General features: G+C 35.3%; 1 protein-coding gene across 2 annotated transcripts; it reads left to right on the top strand.

Moving 5' to 3' along the window:
* Nucleotides 1-3329: 3329 nt before the first annotated feature.
* On the top strand, nt 3330-21289 carry CPSF73-II (cleavage and polyadenylation specificity factor 73 kDa subunit-II). 2 transcript variants are annotated; one of them, XM_011100207.3, is made up of 13 exons: nt 3330-3620; nt 3754-4004; nt 4121-4238; nt 5940-6013; nt 6618-6754; nt 7292-7355; nt 13561-13626; nt 14114-14183; nt 15028-15132; nt 18017-18158; nt 19620-19707; nt 19971-20835; nt 20919-21289. In XM_011100207.3, exons 1-12 carry the CDS (start codon nt 3596-3598, stop codon nt 20751-20753), a joined length of 1923 nt encoding a protein of 640 aa, XP_011098509.1. In that variant the 5' UTR covers nt 3330-3595; the 3' UTR covers nt 20754-20835; nt 20919-21289. The 2 variants fall into 2 exon arrangements, with proteins under 2 accessions (XP_011098509.1, XP_011098501.1); XM_011100199.3 differs by having other exon boundaries at nt 3332-3620; nt 19620-19719.
* The last annotated feature ends 3634 nt before the right edge of the window (nt 21290-24923 follow it).

Raw genomic sequence — 24923 nt, 5'->3', positions numbered from 1 at the left:
TAGGTGAAAATTTGTGTGAACCTTAAACTGCGCATACCATATAGATGCATTCGATCCATACGTAGATAGACGAACAAACCATTAGTCTTTTTTATTGCTTACTATTTTGATTCCCAAATCAAATGACTACATAAAATGTAGATAGTTAAATGAATCCGTTTTTAGGAATCATTAAATCCTATAAATGATTATTCTGGTCTATCATGGAAATTCTTTGAAAGTATAAAGCAACTTCACCCCCTCCAAAACTATTAACTATTAATTGAATTTTCTATCGGGCTCTACAATCTGATTCAAGGTCCAGTCATTAGGCACTCTCTTAGTAATAGAAGGGAATCGTCAAGTCTTGATAGCCCCTCTACCAGTACTATTACCCAATAAAAGTCTAGGACCGGAAATTCTAAATGGATTTTTCATACTTGACTTTGATAATTATGTGTCCACTCTTGACTGTGTTTCTCATTAATCAACATAGAAAATTACTTCCCAATTTGGTCCACAATTGTGGCCATAAACTTCTAGAGATCGACATAGTCTCTAGGACATAAGAGATCATTATCATCTCATGATAAATGATGGATCATTTCTTGGAACACCAATCTCCATACATGTTCTGACTGCATTAGTACGACGCTTTTGGTGACCACGTAATACCACAGTTATATATAGTTAGAACCAAGATACAACCATTCCATCAAGGCTAATGTGGCTCCTAAAGTTAAGGAACTAATTCATGAACTATCACAGCAAAGAAGTTTCAGTCATACCGATCACGCCACATGGCTTCCATATGAAAGTTCTTACGAGTCAATTTAGTGTACTTGACACCTATTTGTCAAATACCACTAAAGTGAATAGACGTCATATGTTTGCATCAATGAAACGCGACACTCAATATATAAATTCATCACTTAATACAAGTCTTTACAAAACTCCTTAACGATTTTTCTTAAGGGTTCTCAAAATCGAATGCTTTACAGAGACCCTCTAAATTAGTTTTATAGTTGCCATCAAAGTCAACTTCATTGGTCTATTTGGTCTCTGGGTTTATCTATATAATAGAACAATAATACATAAATAGAACACGAGAATGATGGCTAGAGAATAAACTATATTGATGCTATTTAACATTAGATCGAATAAGATCATTTATAGTAGATTACAAGCAGTCAACTAATTAATTTTTTTTATCACCTACACTAACAAATCATACCTCATGGGCTTCCATATGACATCTCTTGTGAGTCAGTTTAGTGAACTTGATAATACCTTCTCAAGCACCCACTAAAGATGCGTAGATGTCATACGCATGTCGTCAATAAAACTCAACACTCATCAAATGAATACACCACTTAGTACAAATCTCTATAGAACCCTCGATGTTCTTTCTCGAGGGTTCTCAACTTAGATCGTTTCAAATAAACCCTTGGAAGCTGGTTTTATAATCGCCATCAGATGCATAATCCAATTTCATTGATTTTCATAGTTTGTAGGTTTTGTCCGTCACATACATCAAAACGTAATACATAAGCACAACAAAGTTGAAGAATGAATATAGTTTATTCATAAGATTCAACAATACGTTTGAAAAAGATTACTTAAAATAGATTACAAAACAATCAATTCAATTAGTTTTCAGATCACCTACTCTAATATAATCTTCTCTTTGAAGGCTTTCTTCCAGATTCTACAACACGAATTGCAACTTTTGTATACCTTTTGCAAAGAGGAGTACTCCATACCTCAAATCTAAAACTTGTTTAGACTGAGTAGATTGCTTGGAATTGAATGATGTCCTCATTGGAATTTACTGTTTATCGAAAGAGTTTGGGGAGAGTATCATGAATGAACTTTGCCTTTTATACTAACTAAAAAGGGTAGAGCAAAATACGGATGTGCAATTAATAAATTGTTAGATCTTATTTTGTATATATAGGAAACATTATTTGTTCCGTCCTTTAATTTTACTCTCTATTAGATTTAGTCCTATAAGTATGCCCATTAACTAATTATTCTTGTAAATTGGCAAAATGATGACAAATAGTCCTCCAGCGGTCGTGAATTTCCATTTTTGCCCGAAAAAGGTGACATGTCAGCTGCACCGTACAAGTTTATGGGGATTTTAATATTATATGGCCTTAAACATGACTTGGAAGTCATGTAGAACATATTTTGGAGGGAAGAAACCTCCTTTTTTCCTCCAAAACTCATTACACGTCGAGGGTGCAGCTGGATAAGTGGCCGGACAATTCAGCAAAATTTGCCACTCATGCAATTTTTGGCATAAATTTTAAAAGTTGCCGGAAATTCACAAGAAAACCCTAAATCGGACTTAATTTCATCATTTTGCAAACTTACATGACTAATTAGTTAATGGACATACTTACAGGACTAAATTTAATAGTGGGTAAAATTAAAGGACGAAAAAAATAATTTTTCTATATATATCAATGTCTTAATAAACAAATCGATGGTCTACATTTATTTTGATTTAGATCAACGGTCTGCATTCGATACACAAATCAACGGCTCAAATTTATTCGAGTTACAAATATAAATTTATAAAATTATAAAATAAATTTATACAATATATAATATATAAAATATATGCATATATACACATATATAGATATACGATATATACAAACAATATTAGAAAAATACAAAAAGAAAGTTGATCCAAAGGGGGAGACGTCAAAGGTGGCGGCAGATAGAGAGGAAGAGCGAAGTAGTAGTCAGAGGGGAGGTCGAGGTGGAGGCGGGGAAATGGAGGATGGGAAGAGGCGGAGGGAGGGGGTGGTGGTGGTGGAGGCGGGAGGAAGTTGATAGTTTTTTTTTATTTTTTTTATTTTTCATAGATTTTATATAAAAATTATATGTATGTGTAAATAAATTTCATCAATTGATTTGGAAAGATAAGATACTGGGCATAAATTTAAGTAATATTTGATTTGGGCAGTAGATTAATACAAATGAAATGATCATCGATTTCATATAAGATAGTTTGAATGATTGTGAAATAAAAACAAAAAGAAAAGAAAAATTCGCCTGTGTACAACACCATTCACGTAAAGGGGATATTTTAATTAGATTCAAATTGCTGATTTAATTCGATAAATTTGGATCATTAAGTTGTACCACTTATGATATAGACAGTTGATTTGTATCAAATAATATGTAAATTGTGTTTTTCTTTTCTTTATTTGAGATTGTAATTATTGAACTACATTAGTATCTTAATAAATTAAATAATATACTGATTTAATTAAAATAATAATGTAAAAAGCAAATTATATTAATATTTAATTAAAATACATAAATACCTAGTATACTTTTACAAAATTACAATGTAGTTAGAGCTATGGCCTATAGCCCGTGACTTTCACAAGTCCCGCGAACAAGCTCAGCTATAGTTGTGCGCGCGCTCCCGTTAGATATTGTGTATTGATGTGCAGGGAGGTGGGCTACAGAATCTCATGCGTTAGGATCTAATTCTGGACGTCTCGCCCCTCTTTTTTGCCTTTACTCCGACTCTAATCTTGCAACATTATAGCCAGAAGAGCACACTAAGCACACACAACAACGCCTTCCCGTCATGGTTATCGAATGTCTAGTCTTGGGTAACTTAAACTCTCCCCATTAGAGAAATACAGTTTGAGAATTGCTTATGAACTGAAATGTTGTCTGCTTTCTGTTCGATGAATTATCTCAGAGAGTGCTTTCTTTTTTCTGACAATTTATGTAATGTGACAGGCGCGGGGCAAGAGGTGGGGAAGAGCTGCGTGGTTGTGACGATAAATGGGAAGAGAATAATGTTTGACTGCGGAATGCACATGGGCTATCTTGACCACCGCAGATACCCTGACTTTTCTTTGATTTCTAAGTCTCATGACTTTACCCGTTCCCTCTCGTGTATAATCATCACACACTTCCACCTGGACCACATTGGAGCACTTCCATATTTTACTCAAGTTTGTGGCTACAATGGCCCCATTTACATGACGGTAGAGCTTGATTTACATATTTCCTTAGGAATATTTTGTTTTTTTTCTTTTCAGTTTGTCTTTAAGTATTGAGTTTTATTTACATTTTTAATAAATCCTTTCGACAAAACATACAGTATCCAACAAAAGCCTTGGCTCCGCTGATGCTTGAGGATTACCGAAAAGTGATGGTTGACAGAAGAGGGGAGGAAGAGCAGTTTAGTTCGGAGCATATCGTTGAATGTATGAAGAAAGGTAGAGGGCACAATTGCCTTGCTTCCTTTTTTCAATCTGATTGCCAATTTTAGTCTTCTTTTTCTTTTGGTGTGATTAGTTAAAGGTTGAGTTAAGAGAGCTTTATGTAGAACACATTGTTGATTAAAATCTTTCAGAAATCTATTTTGAATAGAAACCGTAACACCAGTATTAATCTCGCAGCCTTGACTTTCAACGCAGGATAATCAGTCGGTTGATCCTCGGTGGTTTCAATAGTTCTTGCCACTGGCATTGTAAAACCTGCAACATATTCTAGTGTTTTGTCTATTTGTGTGTAAATTGGAATTGCTTATATATTTTCTGCAACAAAATAAAATTTAGGACACGTTTTTTAATTGAGTAGAAATTTGATGATAGAGGTTATCAATTTCATATTCCCAAATTTGTCCTCAGAGTGGAACACCAGCAAGGTGGTGTAAACTAGTTCAGAAACAAGATAAGAGAGGTGATAAACAGGAAATGAAGCATAGGAAATAAGACATCCACATTACCACAGCTTTGAACTCAACCCAACTCGAGGGGCTGCAACTAATAGCTGTCCTGAGTGCTTGAGTCTTCCATCTTTGTTGGGTTTAGGACAGTTGAATTTAGACAGTCTTGCCGTACAAGCAAGGAAGGTGTGTTAGTGAATTGAACATGTGACCCTCCCGGAAGAAGCAAACTTATGATTATATCACGGCATGTCCTTGACCTGAATTAGCAGCTGAACCCTTGCCATGTTGTGTTTTCAATATAAACTAGAATTATTTGTTTGTTTTGTAACTAGGAGAAAGAAAATAGACTTTTGTGGTGCAGTCAACAACGAGTAATATCAAACCTTAAGTTGCATGAAATTTCCATAGTGGTGTGTAATAGATTATGAGACCTCCGACCAAGTCTTAAGTGTTAGAAGATCACAAGCTGCGGTGCTGCATGAAGTAGCCTTGATCTTGTGTTTATGTTATGCAAGACTAAAATTACTGCTATTTGCTTTCTATTATTTCAACTTTCAATATATGCTGATAATGTACAAACAGCTTCATAACATGCTGATTTGTGTTGAACTTTGATGCTTTGCATTAGTTAGCATGAGATGGTTGGACCTAAATTTAGCACATCTCCCTTGTATAAGGGCTTGTTTTGGAGATCAATTTCTCCTGCCAAATTTGCCAGAAGCAGAGCAGATACATATGGATTAAATTATCCAGAGCTTATAATGACGTTAACTATTGCTTGCATCTACCTAAAACTTAAACTGAATACATAAACAAATTCTAAAGTTTCTGGAGAAGGCCCTTCTTATTGATTCCCAGTTAGTTTGTGTCTCATAGAACCTCTCCCCTCTTTTTTCTTTTTCTGAACTTCTTATCATTTCTTTTAAACAATCTTTATCTCTTAGTGTCTCCTCACATGCAAAAGTATGTTTACGGCGTGAGCTGTAGCACGAAACAACATGGGCCTCAAATATTCACTTATTGCATTCTTGTTGCACTGGTCTTATCTCCTTATGAAGTTATGTTGTTAGTCAGTCATTCCCATTAACTATGTCCTTAACTGTGAAGCATTAGGCTTAGGTAATCAGATACATCAAGTATTTGAAATTGGTCTCTAGAGATGTGCTGGTTGATTGTTGTGAGCTTTTCTATTGTTCTCTTATTAATCATATTGCTGCACTTTAATTTCTTTGTTTCTGCAACACAGTCACTGCAGTGGATCTGAAGCAGACTATACAGGTTGATGAAGACCTCCAGATCCGTGCATACTATGCAGGGCATGTAAGAGTTTGAAGCTTTTTCCTTCAAACATGCATATTATCCAGAGCTCTTACTTTAATAACAAACTTCCACATGGTACTTCAATATCATCCAGAGTAAAAGTTTCGAGTCATGCTGAAGTACCCTTTACGAATTGTTATTTCTTCCACCTGATTTGAAGTCTATGTTTGGGACTTCTGATTTACCCAAAAATTGGCCCTGCAAGTCTATCCCCCAACATATCCTTGTCCTTCAAACTTCCAGCAAGTGTTGTTTAAGTATCCTACTTGGTTTTTTTTGTGGTATCCATTAATAATAACTTGGTACATATGAAGCAAGATTATCTCTTAGAATTTATTATTGGGCATTGTTGTTTTCTCTCACAAAAGCGCAAAGTAGTGTACATATAACCCGTGCTATTAAGGATTCTCTAGTTCTTCATGTTTAATTGTAATTTACAACTTCACACTGTTGCAAAGGAGCTAGTGAATCTAGTACAATCTTTGTAAAATTGTAATTTGGAAGTTTAAATTTTTTACTTTTGCTGGATTCTTCTGTTTATGAAGGTGATGTTCCTTGAGAATGCCCTGTTTTTAATTTGATGATACTTAAACATGCTTCTTAGGTTCTGGGGGCTGCAATGTTTTATGCCAAAGTTGGAGATGCTGCCATAGTGTATACAGGGGATTACAATATGACACCTGATAGACATCTTGGAGCAGCTCAAATTGATCGACTGCAGCTGGATCTCGTTATAACGGAGTGAGTATGATGTTGACACCCAGTAAATGCATGATAATTAGTTATTAATTTTGGATGTATGTGGGTGGGTGGTAGGGCCTAGCTCTCTGTACCTATCAGTTATTTAAGTGAAGGGAACCAAGTTGTGGTCTTTTTGGAGGCCATGTAAAATGTACATCACGGCCATACAAGTTTCCTTGTATGTGTTTGATGTCTCTCAGCAAAAATGCATGACGAAATGCATTTCTCATGTTGTCTGGAAACTAGAGACTTTACTTCGAGCAAATGGTTTGACATTTGCATCTGCAAGGTCAGATCATATTTTACAGATGGGCCTTCTGAAATAAATGTTAAATGCACATTAGAGGATCTCAAGGTAGCTATGTCTAAAATAGATGAAGTCAAAAATGGATCATAATTATAGATTCTTATCTGTTCTGTTTCTATGCATCCATATATCCATCCATCTGCATTCTTCCTTGCAAGCACATTCACAGTTGACTGATCTATGTGTATAAGTTTTGTGTTAAAGGCATTCTCCAAAATTTTCTGCGACAGGTCAACCTATGCTACAACATACCGTGATTCAAAATATGTTCGAGAGAGGGAATTTCTGAAAGCAGTATGAATCTTTACTAAATAAACTTTTGTTTGTCTAATATGCTTATTGTTCTTGTTATTATTTTATATCATTTTTCCCCCTAGGTGTACTTTGTTATTGTCCATAGAAAGTTTAATCTACCATTTGCATGTTCTACATTTTCTATTTAATACTCCTGAGTGGAAATAAACCATACTGAATAATTAGAACTCCACTGGTTGCAATTGGTATTAGTGATGACCTCTCTCCCTCCCTCCCTCTCTCTCTCTCTCTCTCTCTCTCTCTCTCTCTCTCTCTCTCTCAATATGTGAACTTACAGTTATAATCTGATTTTGTATAATTCATCTTTCTTTATGGCCAAATAGCATGCTTCCTAGATATAACATTTGCCCTATAGGATGCAGTATGCAGTAGACTCACATAACTTATGACCACTAACAAAAATGTTTTAGAGAGCACTTATCAAGAGAATGTTTAACAAGGGTTTCAATGTTCTATAGGCGTACAACTTGTCATGCATATAAGTTTCTCGTTTACTACTGATAATGTTCTAGTTTTGAGTTAGAGTGGATATGGATAAATGCACCATGGTAGAAGTAGGGTGCATTCAGAGCCCTCTCATAGCAATAATTCTATCTTAGAGCTCACTCAACTCCTTGATACATACTGAGTGCACGTCGGATCTCTGGGTAGGACTTGACTCTTGTGGGCTGGGTTCTGGATGGCTAAATGAGTCGAGAGGTTATGGGTTCTTATTTGCAGACCTGGTCAGATTTAGGAATGGGAATGTGTTTGCCCAAACCTACCCCAGAGGTACCCTATACAGATTACACACACACACACACATACCCTGATACGCATGTATAACTCTCTAGGTTTTGTTCTTCCACTTCAACAAATCCGAGATTGACATCGCCATTCCTCTTTTCTTAGCATTGATCTTCATTATTGTTCTCTGGTGATAACTTATCCACCTCTAGTGTCTGAGTTGCCTTCCTCATCCTCAGTCCCTAACAAGTGCCTCCCCCCATCTCACTGTTAGACCAGCACCATCCCATCGTTCCACTGCGAGCAACCTCTCCTGCTTGACATCTCTATTACCTATGTTGGGTCTATTGCACTGATTCGTCTTTCCTCGTTGTTGTTCCACGACATCATGAAGCTTTGGGAGTTTGTTATTCCATTTGTTTGACTTGGTTCCTCCACTTGTTGAAAGAAGTGGATCGGCTCAGGAACGCAGCTGGAGCGCGGAGAGGCATAAATTAAAACATTTAATCGGAAATCGAGGGGTGTACCCTTGATTGTTCCTGGGCTATTGGTGTATAAACGTAGAAACATAAATCACAATATACGAGAACATGCTTTTAGGCTATGGAATTAAAGAGGAAAAATATGATTAAATAAGATCATACCCTTGTCTTTTTCTCTTAATAGCTACACACATCGTTCCTACCTCTCCAAGATCCATCCACGCAAGTTCCAATGTAGGAGCTATCTAAGGCATCCTCACCACACCGAAAAGTAAGATTTGTTCTCGTGCTTGCAAGAAATGAATCCATGGAAGAGGAAATCAAAACCACACTATTGATTAGTGTGTTTCAATATTCCTTTGTTCTTGACTTGGAAAAAAGAACACAAGGTGGAGAGTAGGAGAAGAAACTTGGTTGCTCTAGTAGGTGGAAGAGGAATAAAATCGTGTGTTAGGTTGTGGAGGTGTTGTGTGGAGATGTGGACGGAAAGACCTAGTCATTCAAATCCTTAGAAGTGTCCTAGGTAACTTCCACATCCTTTAACCTCTCTAGCTCTCCATATGGCCGAGTTCAAGGACTCTCTAAGAGCCCCTCGGTTACTCCTCCTTCTTTCCTGAAGTGCTTTGACTTAGAAAAGGTCAAGAAAATCGGCTTGGTCTTGTGTATTTGGACCGGACTTATTTAATTTGTCGAACAAATTAAATCAAACCAACGACTAATCTGTTGGGTAGCCCATCGCTACTAATTAGTGAATCCAATCTATTAATTAGACAAGCCTACTAATTAACTAGTCTAAGTCTCATTTAAAATAATTTAAAAGGCTAAGTCCTAAAATTTAATTAGTCTAATTAATTAAATTTCAAACTATCCATCCAATGCATTACTCCTCATAAATTATCCAATCATTTGTGCTCTCCAAGAATTATTTTAATTCAATAAATTAATTCACCTCTTCCGGAATGAATACCAAATTAATTCGATCACTTTCTGTGATTTGTGTATGACTCTTTAGGTTCACCCTCAGCTAAACTTGGGAGTGTGACCTACATAATTAATTAAATTAAATTTAATTAATTATCTCTGATTATCTCATAACCAGAAATGTCCATGACTATGGTAACCATCTAGCAACAGTCTATGACACTAGAGACTTGGTGAATGTTGGGTTGAAGAGATCGCGTGGTACGGCCCGGTAACGCGCTAGCGGAAGCGGTAACCGAAAACACATACAATAATAAAAATTAAAACGTAAAAACAATGAACCAAGGGGTGTACCCTTAAAGTTCCCGGACGTTCGATGTAGTATGGAAGTAAAAACAAAAATAAAACCATACTAGACTGTTGGTGTGAAACGAGAAAATAAAGGAAGTGAAGATGATGCCTTTTGTTTTCTCGTTAACTTAGCCGAAACGTTCAGCAGACTATCCAACATAGCAACCCTCTAAGTGTGTCCACACCACACCGGAATTAAGAATCTCTTGAACTCCTTGCTAGAAGAGAACAAGAGAAAAAATTCTCCTAGAGAATCAGAGAGAGGGGCGGCCGAGTACTATGGAAGAGGGATTATTTTTCTTGTATTGTGTAATAATGTGTAATAATATTATTCCTAATAATATTATATAAAACAATATTTATATACCTTGTATAGATGTACATAAATGTGTCTAGGTACATTTGTTCATTTATAAGGTAAGTCGTCTTGATTCCAAATCAAGAAGATGATCAAAATTGCACTTTCCGAAATTGAAATTTGCTAGCTATTAAATTTCATCCCATAGAATTTTTCATTGTGCTCAATGGGGTGTGTGTTGGCCGATTTTATCAATTAAAATGCAAGGCCCAACGAATTTTTATTTAAATCTAATTTAATAAAATCCACCCAATTGAGCCCAATATGTATTTAATCTAATTAAATACATAAGTCCACATTGTCCTCATTAATTAATAAGGTCGAACTCATTAAATGATGACGACAAACCTAACATAAAGTAATCCCATTAATTTATCCTTGGACCTTCCATCCGATGGATTTCTCATTTGCAAATAATCCAATTACTTGTAGAATTAATTCCTTATTCTTTGCCGGTGATTTGCATGACTTTTTAAGTTCACCTTTCAGCTAGACTTACGCTAGTGTCTAACACTAATACTAATTAAATCTAATTTAATTAATAATTCTTGATTAACCCTTATGAAGAAGGCCATTACCATTGGTAGCCGTCTAGTAACGCTTCATGGTACTAGAGACTAGGTGAATGACCGTGTGAACATTTAAGCTCTCGAGTCTATACGGGTATGGTCCTTCCGTCTACCATCTCCCGGCCTCAGTCTAGGGCATGGAATTAGGTGTCAGTTCCCATCCTGAATTAGGCGTCTATGCTTAATACTTGAGACCGCGGTATACCAAGTTTCTTGATATAGGAACCTCCTTTTCCTATTCGATCAACGGCTGTGCCACAGGTTAATAAAGTGTGAACGCATCTCCAAGTGCATAGTAGATAACATCGTTACATATTGACAGGGGACGAATCTTTTTCTTGGAACTCACCGTCCCTGCTACATACGTCGACTGTACTAGACAAGGCTTATGATGATCATGTCTGTGACACAATCACCCCTCTCACAGATCCAAGATACAGTCATTGTATGCACGTGACTGCCGTGATTCCTCAAGTTTGAGGACTACTCCCGTACTATCGGGTTGAGGATTCGAGTCATACCGACCAAGCCTCTAAGGCTTCTATATGACCATTCCCGTGAGTCAGTTCAGTTGATTCTACACCTAGCCAATCAACCTACCAAGATTGCATAGACGCTCCACGTCCGTGACCGATGAAACACAGTACCCACTAATTGAATGCGACTCGTGGTGCGAGTCACCATAGAACTCTCGATGCCTAATCTCGATGTCCTCGACTTTGACTGTTTCAGACTCAACTTTTTGGCTGTTGGTTTCATGACCGCCATCCAATTCGTGACCTAACTACACGGTTGCCAATTGGTCTGTGGGCTTTGTTGTGATGTTCAAGCAGATGCAAACATACAGAATGAGCACAACAAAGTAAATGCCAAATAAGCAAATACTCATTTTATTCACTTAAAGTAATATTAAATAATATCGATTAATTGTCAAAATAGAATACATCCAAAATCGCCAATCCGATTGGCTTTTTGGTCACCTATTCCAACAGGCGTGAACATTTCCGAGTTCCATACAGGTATGGTCCTTCTGTCGACCATCTCTAGGATATTTAATTGGGTGTCGGTTCTCATTCTTGAATAGGCATATGCGTCATTCGAGATGCATTTACTCTAGTGATCGACATAGGAAATCCTTTCCCACTCAATCAATTGCTATTGCCATTCTTGACTAGGCATATATGCTTCATATTCAAGATGTGTTTACTTTAGTGATCGACATAGGAAATCCTTTCCCACTCGATCAATCAATATGACCATAGACTTAAAAAGTCCAAACCATCTCAAAGCGCATTGGAGATCTTGCTTCATAATACAGAAAGGTGACATACTCTTCCTTGGAATCCACGCTCCTACATACTTCGACTGCAATAGACAAGGCTTATAATGGCCATATCTTATGACATAGTTACTAGTCGTCACATCCAAGAAACAGTCTGCCAGATTCCTCAAATTCGAGGACTAATCCCCTACTATCAGAATTGGGAATTCCATTTATATCGATCAAGCCTTCAAAGCTTCCATACGACAATTTTCGTGAGTCAGTTCACTCAGTTGACTACCTTGGCAACCAACCCACTAAAATTACATAGGCGACCTACGTATCCACCGATGAAACATGGTAATGCAATACTTAGTGCAAGTCTTAATGCTCCAACTTCTATACAGGTATGGTACTTCTGCCTACCCATCTATAGGGCATGGAATTGGGCGTTGGTTCCCATTCTTGTTTCATACCTGAAATGTGTTTACTCTTGTGATCGATGTAGGAAATATTTTTCCACTCGACCAATCGCTTTGGCCATAGCCTTAAAGAGTCTAAACTATCTTAGAGCGCATAGGATGTCTTGTTGTCACAATATAGAGGGGACAAATTCTTTCCACAGTCGTCGCTACATACTCTGACTGCATTAGACATGGCTTATAATGACCATATCACACGATATAGTCACCGCTCATCAGATCCAAGAAACAGTTTTCATATGCATGTGACTGCCATGATTCTTTAAGTCCGGGACTAATCACGTACTACCTAAATTGGGAATTCCATTTATATTGAACAAGCGCAAGGCTTTCCATATGACAATTTCCGCGAGTCACTTCAGTCAAGTCGATTATCTTTCCAACCAACCCATTAAAATTGTATAGACGACCAACATCTGCCGCCGATGAAACATGATACTGCAATACTTAGTGCAAGTCTCGATGCCTGGCTCGAGGTCCTCGACTTGTAATGTTGGAATGTTTCAGACCGACTCTCAAAAGTTGGTTTCATAGCGACCAACCACAACCTAACTTCACTGGTTAACCATTCAATCTGTGGGGATTTGTTGTAAAACGCCGTTAACTTCACTGCTTGAAAAGTATGATAAGTTAATTGGTTTTAACCAACTTAAGATCCCAAAAGAAATGGATGCATGATGTATTTCAACTGTCGCGGATTGAGAGTTCTGGCAGAACCAGAACTATTATGATACCAATATCAGTAGACAATCCTAAGGATTTAAAATTGTAAATTAGCTATACTCCTACATGATGCATTCATGTTTTTATGTGAAGTCTGCAAATTCTTAGAAGTAATTCAGGTTCATGAAAATAGCAATTATGTATGCACTCTGTATCAAGCATCACTGCTTTCATGAAAATTCTACAATGTGGATGCTTATCTAGTTATATGTCCTATGCCTTCCTGAATCTTGCTTTCTAATATGGCGTTCATATATTTTACTTGGTCGTTTGATTTGCTCCAAATTACATGTGAGTAATCTTTCTTGCAGGTTCACAAATGTGTTGCTAGTGGAGGGAAGGTTCTGATTCCTACATTTGCTTTGGGGAGGGCTCAGGTGTTTTCACTTTCATCCTTGATTTCGTCTCTGTTTTAGTTGACATTTATTAGCATGTAAGAGGTTAATGCATTAGAGTGGGACCAAAAATATAGGTAGTTCATTTCTTATAATGCATCTTAGAATCGACATATCTTGTAATGCATTCTATAGAGTTGCTAGTTTCTTCTAATCTTTTGATTGTTTCCAACATACATTTCGCATTGGGTGAGTTGGCAGGAAAGCCTGCAACCATTTCACAATTCTTGGAATGTACTGCCCATCAACAACTTTCCTTTTTAAGAGGGTGCAGTTGAGAAATAAATCGCCCCTCATGCATGTATTCTACAGAAGTGTGAAAACAATTATACCATTTTCAGTTTGATGTCTTTAAGTACCTATTTCTCCTTTTTCACTTAGATCTACTGAACTTTCCTTTGGCTAACATGATTTAGATGTCTTGACATTTAGAAATTCGTATGCGCATTCCTGACAAACTATCCTACAGGAACTCTGTATGCTGTTAGATGACTATTGGGAGAGGATGAATCTTAAAGTTCCTATATATTTCTCAGCAGGTGCACCAGCTTTGCTACTGCCTTTCTGTATTATTTGAGTGGTAATAGTGGTGGCATATCTTGATTGTCTATGTTGAACTGTGATGGGAGACACTTACCTCTCTGAATTTGAGGATCTGATGCATCCACATGGGCAACAATGAGGGAAGCCATGTATAAAATCATTAATCATGCACCAAAAGCAGCACAAATTTGAGATCTGTATCCGCTCAATTACTTTAGAGAACAGATGGGAGAATAAGCATTAGAGTCTTATTTATCATGCCTGTCTGTACACCTGCATATATCATTGTTCAAAGTACAACGTGCAATCCATATTTGCAAGGCGTGCAATGTAAAGAAGATCTAGGCATGTGTTATTGCTTTTCACTTTGTATTTGCATCGCTTGACATCATGAATCTTCTGTATGAGCTTAACTTAAGATGAGATACTTTTTTCCAGCAATATAAAATATTTGGTTGGTAATAAAACCTTCTTATGGCCAATGATAAACCTTTTTCTGAGTAGGAATATTTACAGTTAGATATACTGGTTTTTCTCAGTTTTATCTTTTTCTATCAACGTAGCCACCGTTATTTAAGTATACATCTTAATCTATTGGAAAGGTAGGCTTGATAAATTTTATGTGTGTAAGCTTAAGTTGTGGAACCTATTCTTTCCTCAAAAAGACCACAAAGAAAGTAATTTTAGATAGGATTTGTTATGTTCCAAAGATAATTATCAACTTTTGCTTGATCGGAAATTCTTAACAGTTAGGATGCTTGTTAATCACTTGTCCATTTAAGTTCTTTTCTTATTGAATTGTTGGTAATATAACTCAACCATTTTAGTTGCTCAATTCAGGTTTGACCATACAAGCAAATATGTATTATAAAGTTCTCATCAACTGGACCAGCCAAAAGGTCAAAGATACTTATGCCACACGTAATGCATTTGACTTCAAAAATGGTATGTCCAGCATTTCTATGGATTTTTTAGGAGCAGAATTCGGTTGTTAAACAGTTCCAAGCAAAGAAAATAAGAACACCACTATAACATGGCCTAGTGACCTGCTTCTTGAGTTGGCACATGCCATTATGTCTTGCAAATATGCTGCCTTTTCCATCTTCTGAATGCAATTAAACTTTTATGATTTCTTGCGCTTGTGAAGCACTCTTCACCTGAAATGGATGTCAATGTTGATGCTGAATACTTTCCATCTATGTGCTTTTCATTTTATTGAGTTTGTAGGACAAATAGCGGTGCTATTAAATTTCAGTTGTGCTATCAATTTGAACTCTATTGTTCTAGAACCTAGGCTTACAATCTTATATTTAAGTAATAAATAGATCAAAGTTTGCACTACTGAATATGTTCCTCTTGTGTATCATATCTCTGCGCTATATTATCCTTTCTTAGCTGGAGTCACAAAATGACTGCGGCTGATGGGCGTAAGATTTATTTTTTCAGGAACATGAAACATTCAATTGGTTAGTTGCAAAGTGGATGATTGAGAGTGTTTAGCTATTCTATAAATAATAAAAAGGAGAGGCAAAACTGATTAGATTATGAATGATCAAAGAGAGGTATGATTGACTGGATTGAAAACTTTATGTATGAAAAGAATGAGCAAATAAGCAAATCTTTGTTTTCTCAATATCTGTTGATGTCACATCCTGTTTCTGGCAGATTAGCAGATAGTAATTCTTTCCGTGGGTAAAAAACATGTGAAGTGATTGGAGTTATTATTTTGACCAAGGGTATGGAAGTTCTATCTGGTTTTCTTCTTTATTGAAAGGACCAGAGTAGGGGTGCAAATGGCTCAAGCTCGGCCAAAATTTCACACTCAAGCTCAAGCTCGATTACACAACTTTGAGCTCAAGCTCGATTTCGAGATAAGGTGCTGTAGCTCGAGCTTGTCCTAAAAAATGTTAAGTATATAAATCTAACTATTAATTATAAGAAGTGTTAGAAAAACATATACTACATTAATTTAATCTACTTTTATGAGTATATGACTTCATAATAATTTTATTATATATCTAATATTAGTTTAGTAGTAATATAATTTGTAAACGTATAGAAAATATACATCAAATGACCTAAATGCCTACATGTAATTTTGTATGGTTATATCCTTACCAAACCAAAAGATATTAATTGAATTAGTAAATAAATTCAATAATATTTATAGTACGTCATTTTGAAAATTTATTTGTCCAGATAAAGTTTTCTTTAATTGAATTATATAATATATTACTTTTAATAAGATAGAAATATAAACTATTTTCTAAATATGATGATGATAATTTAAATTTTTATACCTTTCAATTATGCAAAAGTAAAATGATGATTTTTTTAAACCAATTAGTGGTTGATCTCATTTTAGATATATGTAACGCAATATCGATTGAAATAAGTAAAATTGTTCAACCATCATTGTTATTTTTATTTTTAGATTAATTCATGCAGACCACCAAATTTGATCATTAGTTTATAAGTAGTAAAATAGAAATCAGTAGTAAAATAATAAGTTAATTAATTTAAAAGTACAAGAGATTGCAAATTGATATTGAAATATAGCAATGAAATTCATATGCATTATATTAAATAATTATTTGCAAAAAAATTATAAAAAATTACTAAATTATTTATTAAGCTTATTTCTTGGTAGATATTAGATAAATTTAAATGAAAATATCACATTTTATTATTATCCTGAAATTAAAATATGAGATATTGATTAAATATAATTCTAATATATGGTGAATTTTGAATGTGAACTTGATATAATAATGAATATGTATTACAATATATAAAACTAATTAAAAATTAAAAAAATATATCAAAATATTAAAAAAAAAAAAGAAAAAGCTCGCAAGCTTTCAAACACAAACACTCAGGCTTGAGCTGGAGCTGAAATTTTCGAGCTCAAGTTCGAGGCTTGGCAGCTGACTCGGCTCATCTTGCACGCATGGACCAGAGATATGGTCAAAGTTGTTGGTCAAACTCCTAAGTCTGTACTCGCATAAGAGCTAAACGAAAGTCTTATAAGCTCCCAACTATTCCACAATGGATGTGGGAAAAGGCTATTGAAAGATAAAAGCCGAGGTGAGAGTGACGAGTTAGTGCATCATACTTATTCAGAACCCACAAATGGGAGAAAAATGGAAGATTTAATTAATCACTCACTAATTTCTCACTTTTGGGGTTTTTATGTCATTGTTTCCAGTCAATTCAACTTGCAGGCAAATAGACTGCTGCAAAATTGGTCAAGTTCTGAATTTGGCGTTATTGCACTCCTTGCATCAACCTTCTACATCTGCCACGTCATCTGGGCTTGTTTTAACTATTATGTAAATGTTTACCTTGGAATAAACAAAGAGTTTTGCATTCTCAAATGAACATCACCCATTCATTCCTATTACGACTTGTTATCTGGACACAGCTTGTAAGTGGATATATTGGAAGACAGACAACTGCTTCACTATGGAACTTCTCCTTTTATAAACAAAGCTTCTTCTGGATTTGCTGTCTAGTATAGGCATATAAAATTAACATACTGAACATTGTTATGATTGATGAAATGTAGTGAATGTGATTTTGACTTCTAGTAAATACAAAATTTGATCTGCTCCTCAGGTTAGAGGTTAACATTATATAGATATTGAGTTACCTTTTTAAGAAAGAAAACCTTTCACCTTACTTTTAAAACTATATAAATACCAGTATATTGTCTATTATATGAACTTTATGCTATTCATGTTTATCTACACGAAGCATTTATCTGATACTATCCGAATTCTTATATGTAAATACGCATTGCAAGTAAACTAAAATGTGAATGTTGCAGTCCTCAGTTTTGATCGTTCCTTGATAAACGCTCCTGGAGCTTGCGTTCTTTTTGCTACTCCAGGAATGATTAGTGGTGGTTTCTCACTTGAAGTTTTTAAGCAGTGGGCTCCATGTGAAAAGAATCTTGTCACACTGCCAGGGTATGCTTTAATCTTTTTGATTGTTAACTTCTCAGATGAGTGGTGGACTTTCCATGAACTGATTCAATTGATAATAGTTAAGATTTTTTTTTTTCTATCACAAGTTAGCATTTACTCTCTTGAAGTTTTTCCCAGGTCATACATCCGGATAAATTACGACTAGATAAATCTGAGAAGTTCAGTTTCTTGTCACTATCATATCTCAAACAGAGTTTTGAGCTTTCTTTAGTGTAGCATGCTTCAACTCTATGCCGGTTTCACGAAATCCAAGAAATAAAATACAAATAAAGAATTAAAATAAGTGGCATCTGAAACTCCAACCTTGTTTGCTTAATACCAGGTATGGTGAGAAAATGCTGTTGAAATTCCATGGAGTAAACAGTAATTAGGCTTTTAATTAAATTAATAGAAGTCTCTAGGAATTTGATGACGATTTTCAGAAATAGATAAAACTGTGCATAATTGACAAACTCTATAACTTCCTCTTTGAATCATCAGAAACTCCTCTAATTAGCCAGAAAACTGGTTTCCAATTTAAAAAGAGAACCAGTGCTGTATTATCTATAAGGGTGTACATATCCACCCGGGGGGAGGGGGGGGAGGTGTTGGCACTAGAAGGTAAGCAATTGGGATGCATGTGAGCATGAGTAGAGGAATGATCCATGTTACTGTTGTCATTGATTGGGAGAAAGCAAGAAAGCCACTGACAGTCAACAGACTCGACGAATGAACTTCTGTATAGCATTTCCCTCCTTTTCGTTAATACTTACCCTTTCGTAGAAAATTGCTTTTATTAAAATTAGTATATGTTCTTCCCAGAACAACTATCTCAATTTTGCATTGGATACTGTTTTACTTTGTCAACAAACATTTGAGAACATTTTATACCAAAATCCTTGGTAGCAACATCTAATTGTCATATTCATATCCTCATCTCTGAAATTTAGATATTTGTTACATTTAACACCTATACTCGGGCATATATTTGGTGTTACAAATGTGATTTAATTTATTTTCTTGGTTTAGCAACTTGCACAATCTAACTTGGAACCTGTTTCACGGTGTTTATTATCTTAGTTCAGTTTAGCAGTTTCATGACTTGATCAATCTAAAATTGCCCTCATAAAACTCATGAACGGTTATGCAGCTTAAATTATGTGCACAAGCAAAAGAGAAATAGATTGCATTATAACGATTTGAGACACTGGTGTGCTTTCCCATGCCTCACAAAAGGTGTACACAAGCTACCTTTTTGGGCATATTATATGTGACAATTATGAGAACTTTCAAAATATATCTTGATTCAGTTGTTACTTGGAAGTGCTTTGGTTATAAGAAAGTAGAGTTAGATATATCCGTACTGATACACCTTGATGATCTCTTGCACAGCTATTATTTGACCCTTTTCCATCTTTTTACATTTTCAAATTGAGTGATCCTTTTTCTGGGTCGTTTCACCAGATACTGTGTGGCTGGAACTGTAGGACACAAACTGATGTCGGCCAAGATACCAACCCAAATTAGGCTCGATGAAGATGTCCAAATTAATGTGCGATGCCAGGTCTTATTCCTATCTTCTTTATGCATATTTTTGGTTAAAACATATTTCCTTTCTGAACTATTTTGGAGAATTGTTAAATTAGATATCAAAATGTTGGCTAATCTATGAGCGCTAAGTTTGCAACTTAGATTATTTGGAACTAAGATTTTCTTCTTCTTGGTTTGGATATGCATGTTATAAATTTCTTGCTTTTCACATTTCAATCTTATTCATATTTTAACAGTGACCCAGCTTTTTGAACTTTCCTCCAGATTCATCAGTTATCTTTCAGTCCCCATACTGATGCCAAAGGAATCATGGATCTCGTGAAGTTCCTATCCCCTAAGCATGTTATTCTTGTACATGGTGAAAAGCCTAAAATGGTTACACTCAAAGAAAAAATTCAGTCCGAACTGGGAATTCAATGTTATCTTCCTGCCAATAGTGAATCTTTGTGCATCCCGACAACTCATCACATAAAAGCTGGTGCCTCTGATGCATTTGTCCGGAGCTGTTTGAGCCCAAACTTCAAGTTTTTGAAAACTAACTCAGCTGAATTGGATGATTCCCACAAGAGAACAATGCCTCTGTTGCAGGTTTATGATGACAGAGTATCTGAAGGGATACTAACCCTGCAGAAGAACCAGAGCCCAAAAGTTGTGAATCAAAATGAATTTATGGAAGCGTTAGGAGTAGAAAAACACGAAGTGAAGCTTGCTCATTGTTTCCGAGTATATATTCCCGATTCAGAAAGTGGAGATGCATCAGATTGTTTGCCTTCGACGTCCCGCAAAGGCTCATTGCTGCACTTGATATCTGAAAAACTTTGCAGAGAACTCCCCGATTTTGATGTTCAGGACTGCCAAGAACATATTCAGATTCAGTCGGTCGTTGTCTCTTTTTGTTCAAATGAAAAATGCCCTCACAGAACTGGTGTTAGTTTGCAGAGTGTAGATAAAAAGGAGGTTCATTTTTGCTGCAGCTGGTCAGTAGCAGATGACGCGCTTGCTTGGAGAATTGTTGCAAGCATAAAGAATTTGGAGTTGGACACTTAAAGCTATATGCAAACAAAGTGCTAATCGTTGGTTGATTCCGCTGGGAAATCTCTAAGCCATTCTCCTGCTTTTTTAACATGAGGTTGTTCTTGTTTGATTCAGTTGATGACTATTTAAATCAAATCTCAGAAATAATGTTCTCCAGTTCCTTCATCTTTTCTGCAGGGATAACAAAACGATCAAGATGTTCAGGTGATCTTTTCGGCCACGAGTACACCAGTTAGCATAGTTTTGAAATTCGGAACTGTGAGCACTGTGCCAAACCCTCAACTGGATTTGCACACCTTGGGTTAGGAGATGCAGAGTCTCCAATGCCTTGCGCAGAACTCAGACGAACTTAAAAGGATTCCATATCTATATTCGAGTTATGTTTAGATTTCTTGAATGTTTGTTGATTAGATTTTGAACACTGATTGTTTCTTTTACTAGAAATTAATATATCATACACATCAATTATATAACTGTATTTGTACCATTTTATTTATTGTAATCATTATGATTATTATTTCTATTTTAGTTTATTATAAAAGTATGAAGAGTTTGGGGTGTTTTACAGTTTTTTCCTTTTTGTGGTAGCTAAAACAGACCTGGAGCGCTAAGTTATTTTACTGTTGAAGTCCTTAATTTTAATTCTCGCCAAGTAAAATAAAAGTTTTCCTTGTTCAGTAATTGGTTATGGTTTTATTGTTTTCAGTTTTCAATTTTGAATTTATTAAGGATACAGATTTATTGATTCTTATCCTCTGAAACCTGCTTATACTTTTGTTTGACCGTGTTGCCATTTGGGTACTCGAAATCCTTGATTTTACGTATTTTTTTCAATTATACTATCACAATAGATGGTTCACAGGTATTTTGTTCATTTAACAACAGATAACACAATCCTATTTAATAGAAGCCTTGAATTTATTAAAGAAAATTCTGAAATATTATATAATTATTCTCTTCCTCAACTGTAGGAGAAAACTTTAGCCTCTCATGAATAAAAGGGCTAAGACTTGTTGGGGAAATTTTCATAAACTGACAATCTTAACACTCTAAAAATTAAAAAGGACTCAAATATTATTTGCTGAAGAGTTGAAATTTTTTTTCTATGATGACCATATGCTTTCTATTTCTCAATTTATAGTAGCCGGCGAACTTCAAACTTGTTTTAAATGATGTCATGATATTTGTCATCTACTTTAGCTTCTTGCTTTTCAGTAATGGTCATTATGACTTGTTGCACTTGCCTTTTCAGTCGTTGCCACTTGGTTTTTTGATTGTGTATCTCTTTTGTTTGCTTCTGCTGATAGTTTTTTTCTTGATGTTTTATATTTTTGAGGTTTTTATCTCCTCTTGCAAAATTTTTTCTGATGTCTTATACCCTTTTTCGGCTTGGATTCAGATTTCTTTTGGTTCATTCGATTTTTGTTCTGATCATAGGTTTTTTTATGTTTTTGACAACAAGGCAATATATGGTTATGTCATTTGTCCGATATGCATCATGTTGTATGCCTTTTTTTGGTGGCCTCTATTGTGGGAAGCTTTTTCTTTCAAATGAGCATTCTCTGTTATTCAAATATTATTCAAATAGGCTCTCGACAAACAAAGTACCCTTCAATGTCATAGAGTTTAACATGAATAATCCATTTAATTTATTTGAAAATATTTTAAATGAAAACTCGACTTTGTCTATCTTTATGATATAGATCCAAAATCTCCAAGCCCTTATAGTCATTGGTGTTCGTGTAGACTACCGATTCATTCTCATTCTATGGGACTGTGAGTTTCGGCAAGTTATTGCAAATCTATTTAAACTCATAAATCCTTTGGGTGTGGATTGCTTACAATTTTCACTTCATGCTATCTGTTTTCTTCAAAAGTGGTTTGAAATCATTTCTGTAATTTACAAGATCTTTAACAAAGATCCTTGTAAAATTAGTAACTCCCAAAAAGCTCTGAAGTTGTTTCTTATCTTAAGAATATAAAAAAAAATGCGGATTATTTTCACAATATGTTCCTGCAATTTGATTCTTGTTTCCTTAGTAAAAATTCCTAGAATTTAATTTTATTAACAGCTATAATAGCTATTTTTTTTTTTTGGTTTTTCAAAAAGCATTAAACCTTGTTTATGCTATGCATTAGAAAATATCTCAAGATGTCTAATGTGGTCCTGTATATTTTTAGATGCAACCCAAAATATTGTCTCTATAGGCAAACATGAATTTAAAATTAGTCTTTAAAAAGATTATCCATTTTTCTCTGTGATATCTGGGGTGCATTTGCAAGTCCTATGGGAAGTACATTCTAGATATATTGTCCTTATGGTATGCAAAATGTTGTGCCTTTTTTTGAATCATTTTTCATTTTGGTATGATAAAAATAAGATTTGTAATCAAATTTGGAAAATGCTTTAGCATCTTCAATGCAGTTGATTAAATGTTCTCTACTCAGAATGTAATAACTATCAAATCTAATATTTTATGTATACCTTGCTAGTTAATTACTAACTTGGGTTTACGTCTTTTTATCCTACCAAGGTTTCTTACTAGAAAAGCGGGGGTATTGTAAGCAGAGACTCTAGGTTTGATGAGTTTAAGATTGATATGCTCGTTAATGATCTCCTACATATCTTTCTTACCATCCATGTTCATCTAGATAGGCATATATCGAACATACTCGTACTTGCATCCATTTGACATTTAGAGTAGCTTCGATTTTATTTCTATCCCATCATGCTAGAAGGTCCTCATTGAAATTTCTCAAGATAACTCTTTTGACATTTTCGAGCTAATGCTTACTTTTCTTTGTCTATGTCTAACGACTTATACTCGTCTATAGCTTCTTTCAATGTCCTAATTCCTTCTTCAGAAGCCTCACTGAAACCCTGTTGCCTAAACGACAAAAGAGCTTTACCAAATTTTCTTCTATTTTGCATTTTTAAATAAGTCAATTTGGCATCGCAATCACCACGGTTGCTACAAAAATTTGTGGGCATTACTCTGTTGGATGTCTTTTCTCTTTATGTTGCAAAATACTCTGACTTATATTGGTCATACAACATACCTACATATATGTATAGGTAAAATGGACTAGCCATTCAATCTTAATGGTGAAACAATCTAAAGTGAATTTCATACAATTTCCTTTTCTCCCATATGGTTTATGATTTCCCAAGAAACTTATCCCAAAGTCGTAGTCTCATTTTCTCGTCCTACGATACCTACAACCATGATCTCATGGCCTGCTATTTCTAGCATGCTTTCGAATTTACCTGCAATATGTTGCTGCAAATGATGTAAGTTGTTAAATGAAAAATAATTTTCTTTTTTAGTGATGTCAAATACGACTTAAATTTATTTTCAGCCTTTAGAGCAACTAAGTTTTACATTATTAACCCTAATTGCCTATCAAGTTAAAAGAGTCAATCTTAAATTTATTTTCAGCCTTTAGAGCAACTAAGTTTTACATTATTAACCCTAATTGCCTATCAAGTTAAAAGAGTCAATGAAGAAGAGTTACCCAAGGAACAAGCGAAGGAAGTACAAGTTCAGAAAGAGGAGCCCCAAGAGGAAACAAAATAAAGTCTTTGTAAACTTAATTTAGATGATGTTCCGCTATATATCCCATATCCTTCAAGAATTCTGAAAGCTAACTTGGATAAACAATTTGAAATTTTCTTTAAGTATTAAAAAAGATTCATATTAACATTCCTCAAATTGATGCCCATTCGCAGATGCCGAGCTATGCTAAGTTCTTGAAGGAGGTGCTTTCAAACAAGAGAAAGCGGGAAGGAGGTGAGACGGTGAAGCTTAATGAGGAATGCTCGACAATTCTCTAAAACAAGCTACCACCCAAGTTCAAGGATCCAGGGAGTTTTTCTATGCCTTGCACTATAGGAAATATTGATTTTGATAAAGCTTATGTGATCTAGGTGCTAGCGTTAACTTGATCCCATACTCTATTTTTGAAAAACTTGGAATGCATGAGCTTACTCCCACAATAATTATGTTCAACTAGCGGATAGAAGCATCAAGTATGCTAGGGGGATAAGTGGAACAGGTCAAAGTAGGCAAATTTATCATTGCTGATGATTTCATTATGCTAGATATGGAGGAAAATAAGAATATTCCATTAATTCTAGGAATGCCTTTCCTTGCTACAAGTAGAGCAGTGATTCATGTGCAA

Source organism: Sesamum indicum, linkage group LG2 (genome assembly GCF_026168435.1).
Source record: "Sesamum indicum cultivar Baizhima isolate 11 linkage group LG2, ASM2616843v1, whole genome shotgun sequence".
Classification (NCBI taxonomy): domain Eukaryota; kingdom Viridiplantae; phylum Streptophyta; class Magnoliopsida; order Lamiales; family Pedaliaceae; genus Sesamum; species Sesamum indicum.
The sequence above is the reverse complement of the archived record's forward strand: the minus strand, read 5'-3'. Positions and strand labels throughout refer to the sequence as shown.

Bases quoted from the DNA above. Each gene is read 5' to 3' on its own strand.
- CPSF73-II (XM_011100199.3), top strand. From the start codon at position 3,596: ATGGTTATCGAATGTCTAGTCTTGG. The intron at 4,239-5,939 runs GTAGAGGGCACA...TCTGCAACACAG, and splicing joins CGTTGAATGTATGAAGAAAG to TCACTGCAGTGGATCTGAAG. The intron at 18,159-19,619 runs GTATGCTTTAAT...TCGTTTCACCAG, and splicing joins AATCTTGTCACACTGCCAGG to ATACTGTGTGGCTGGAACTG.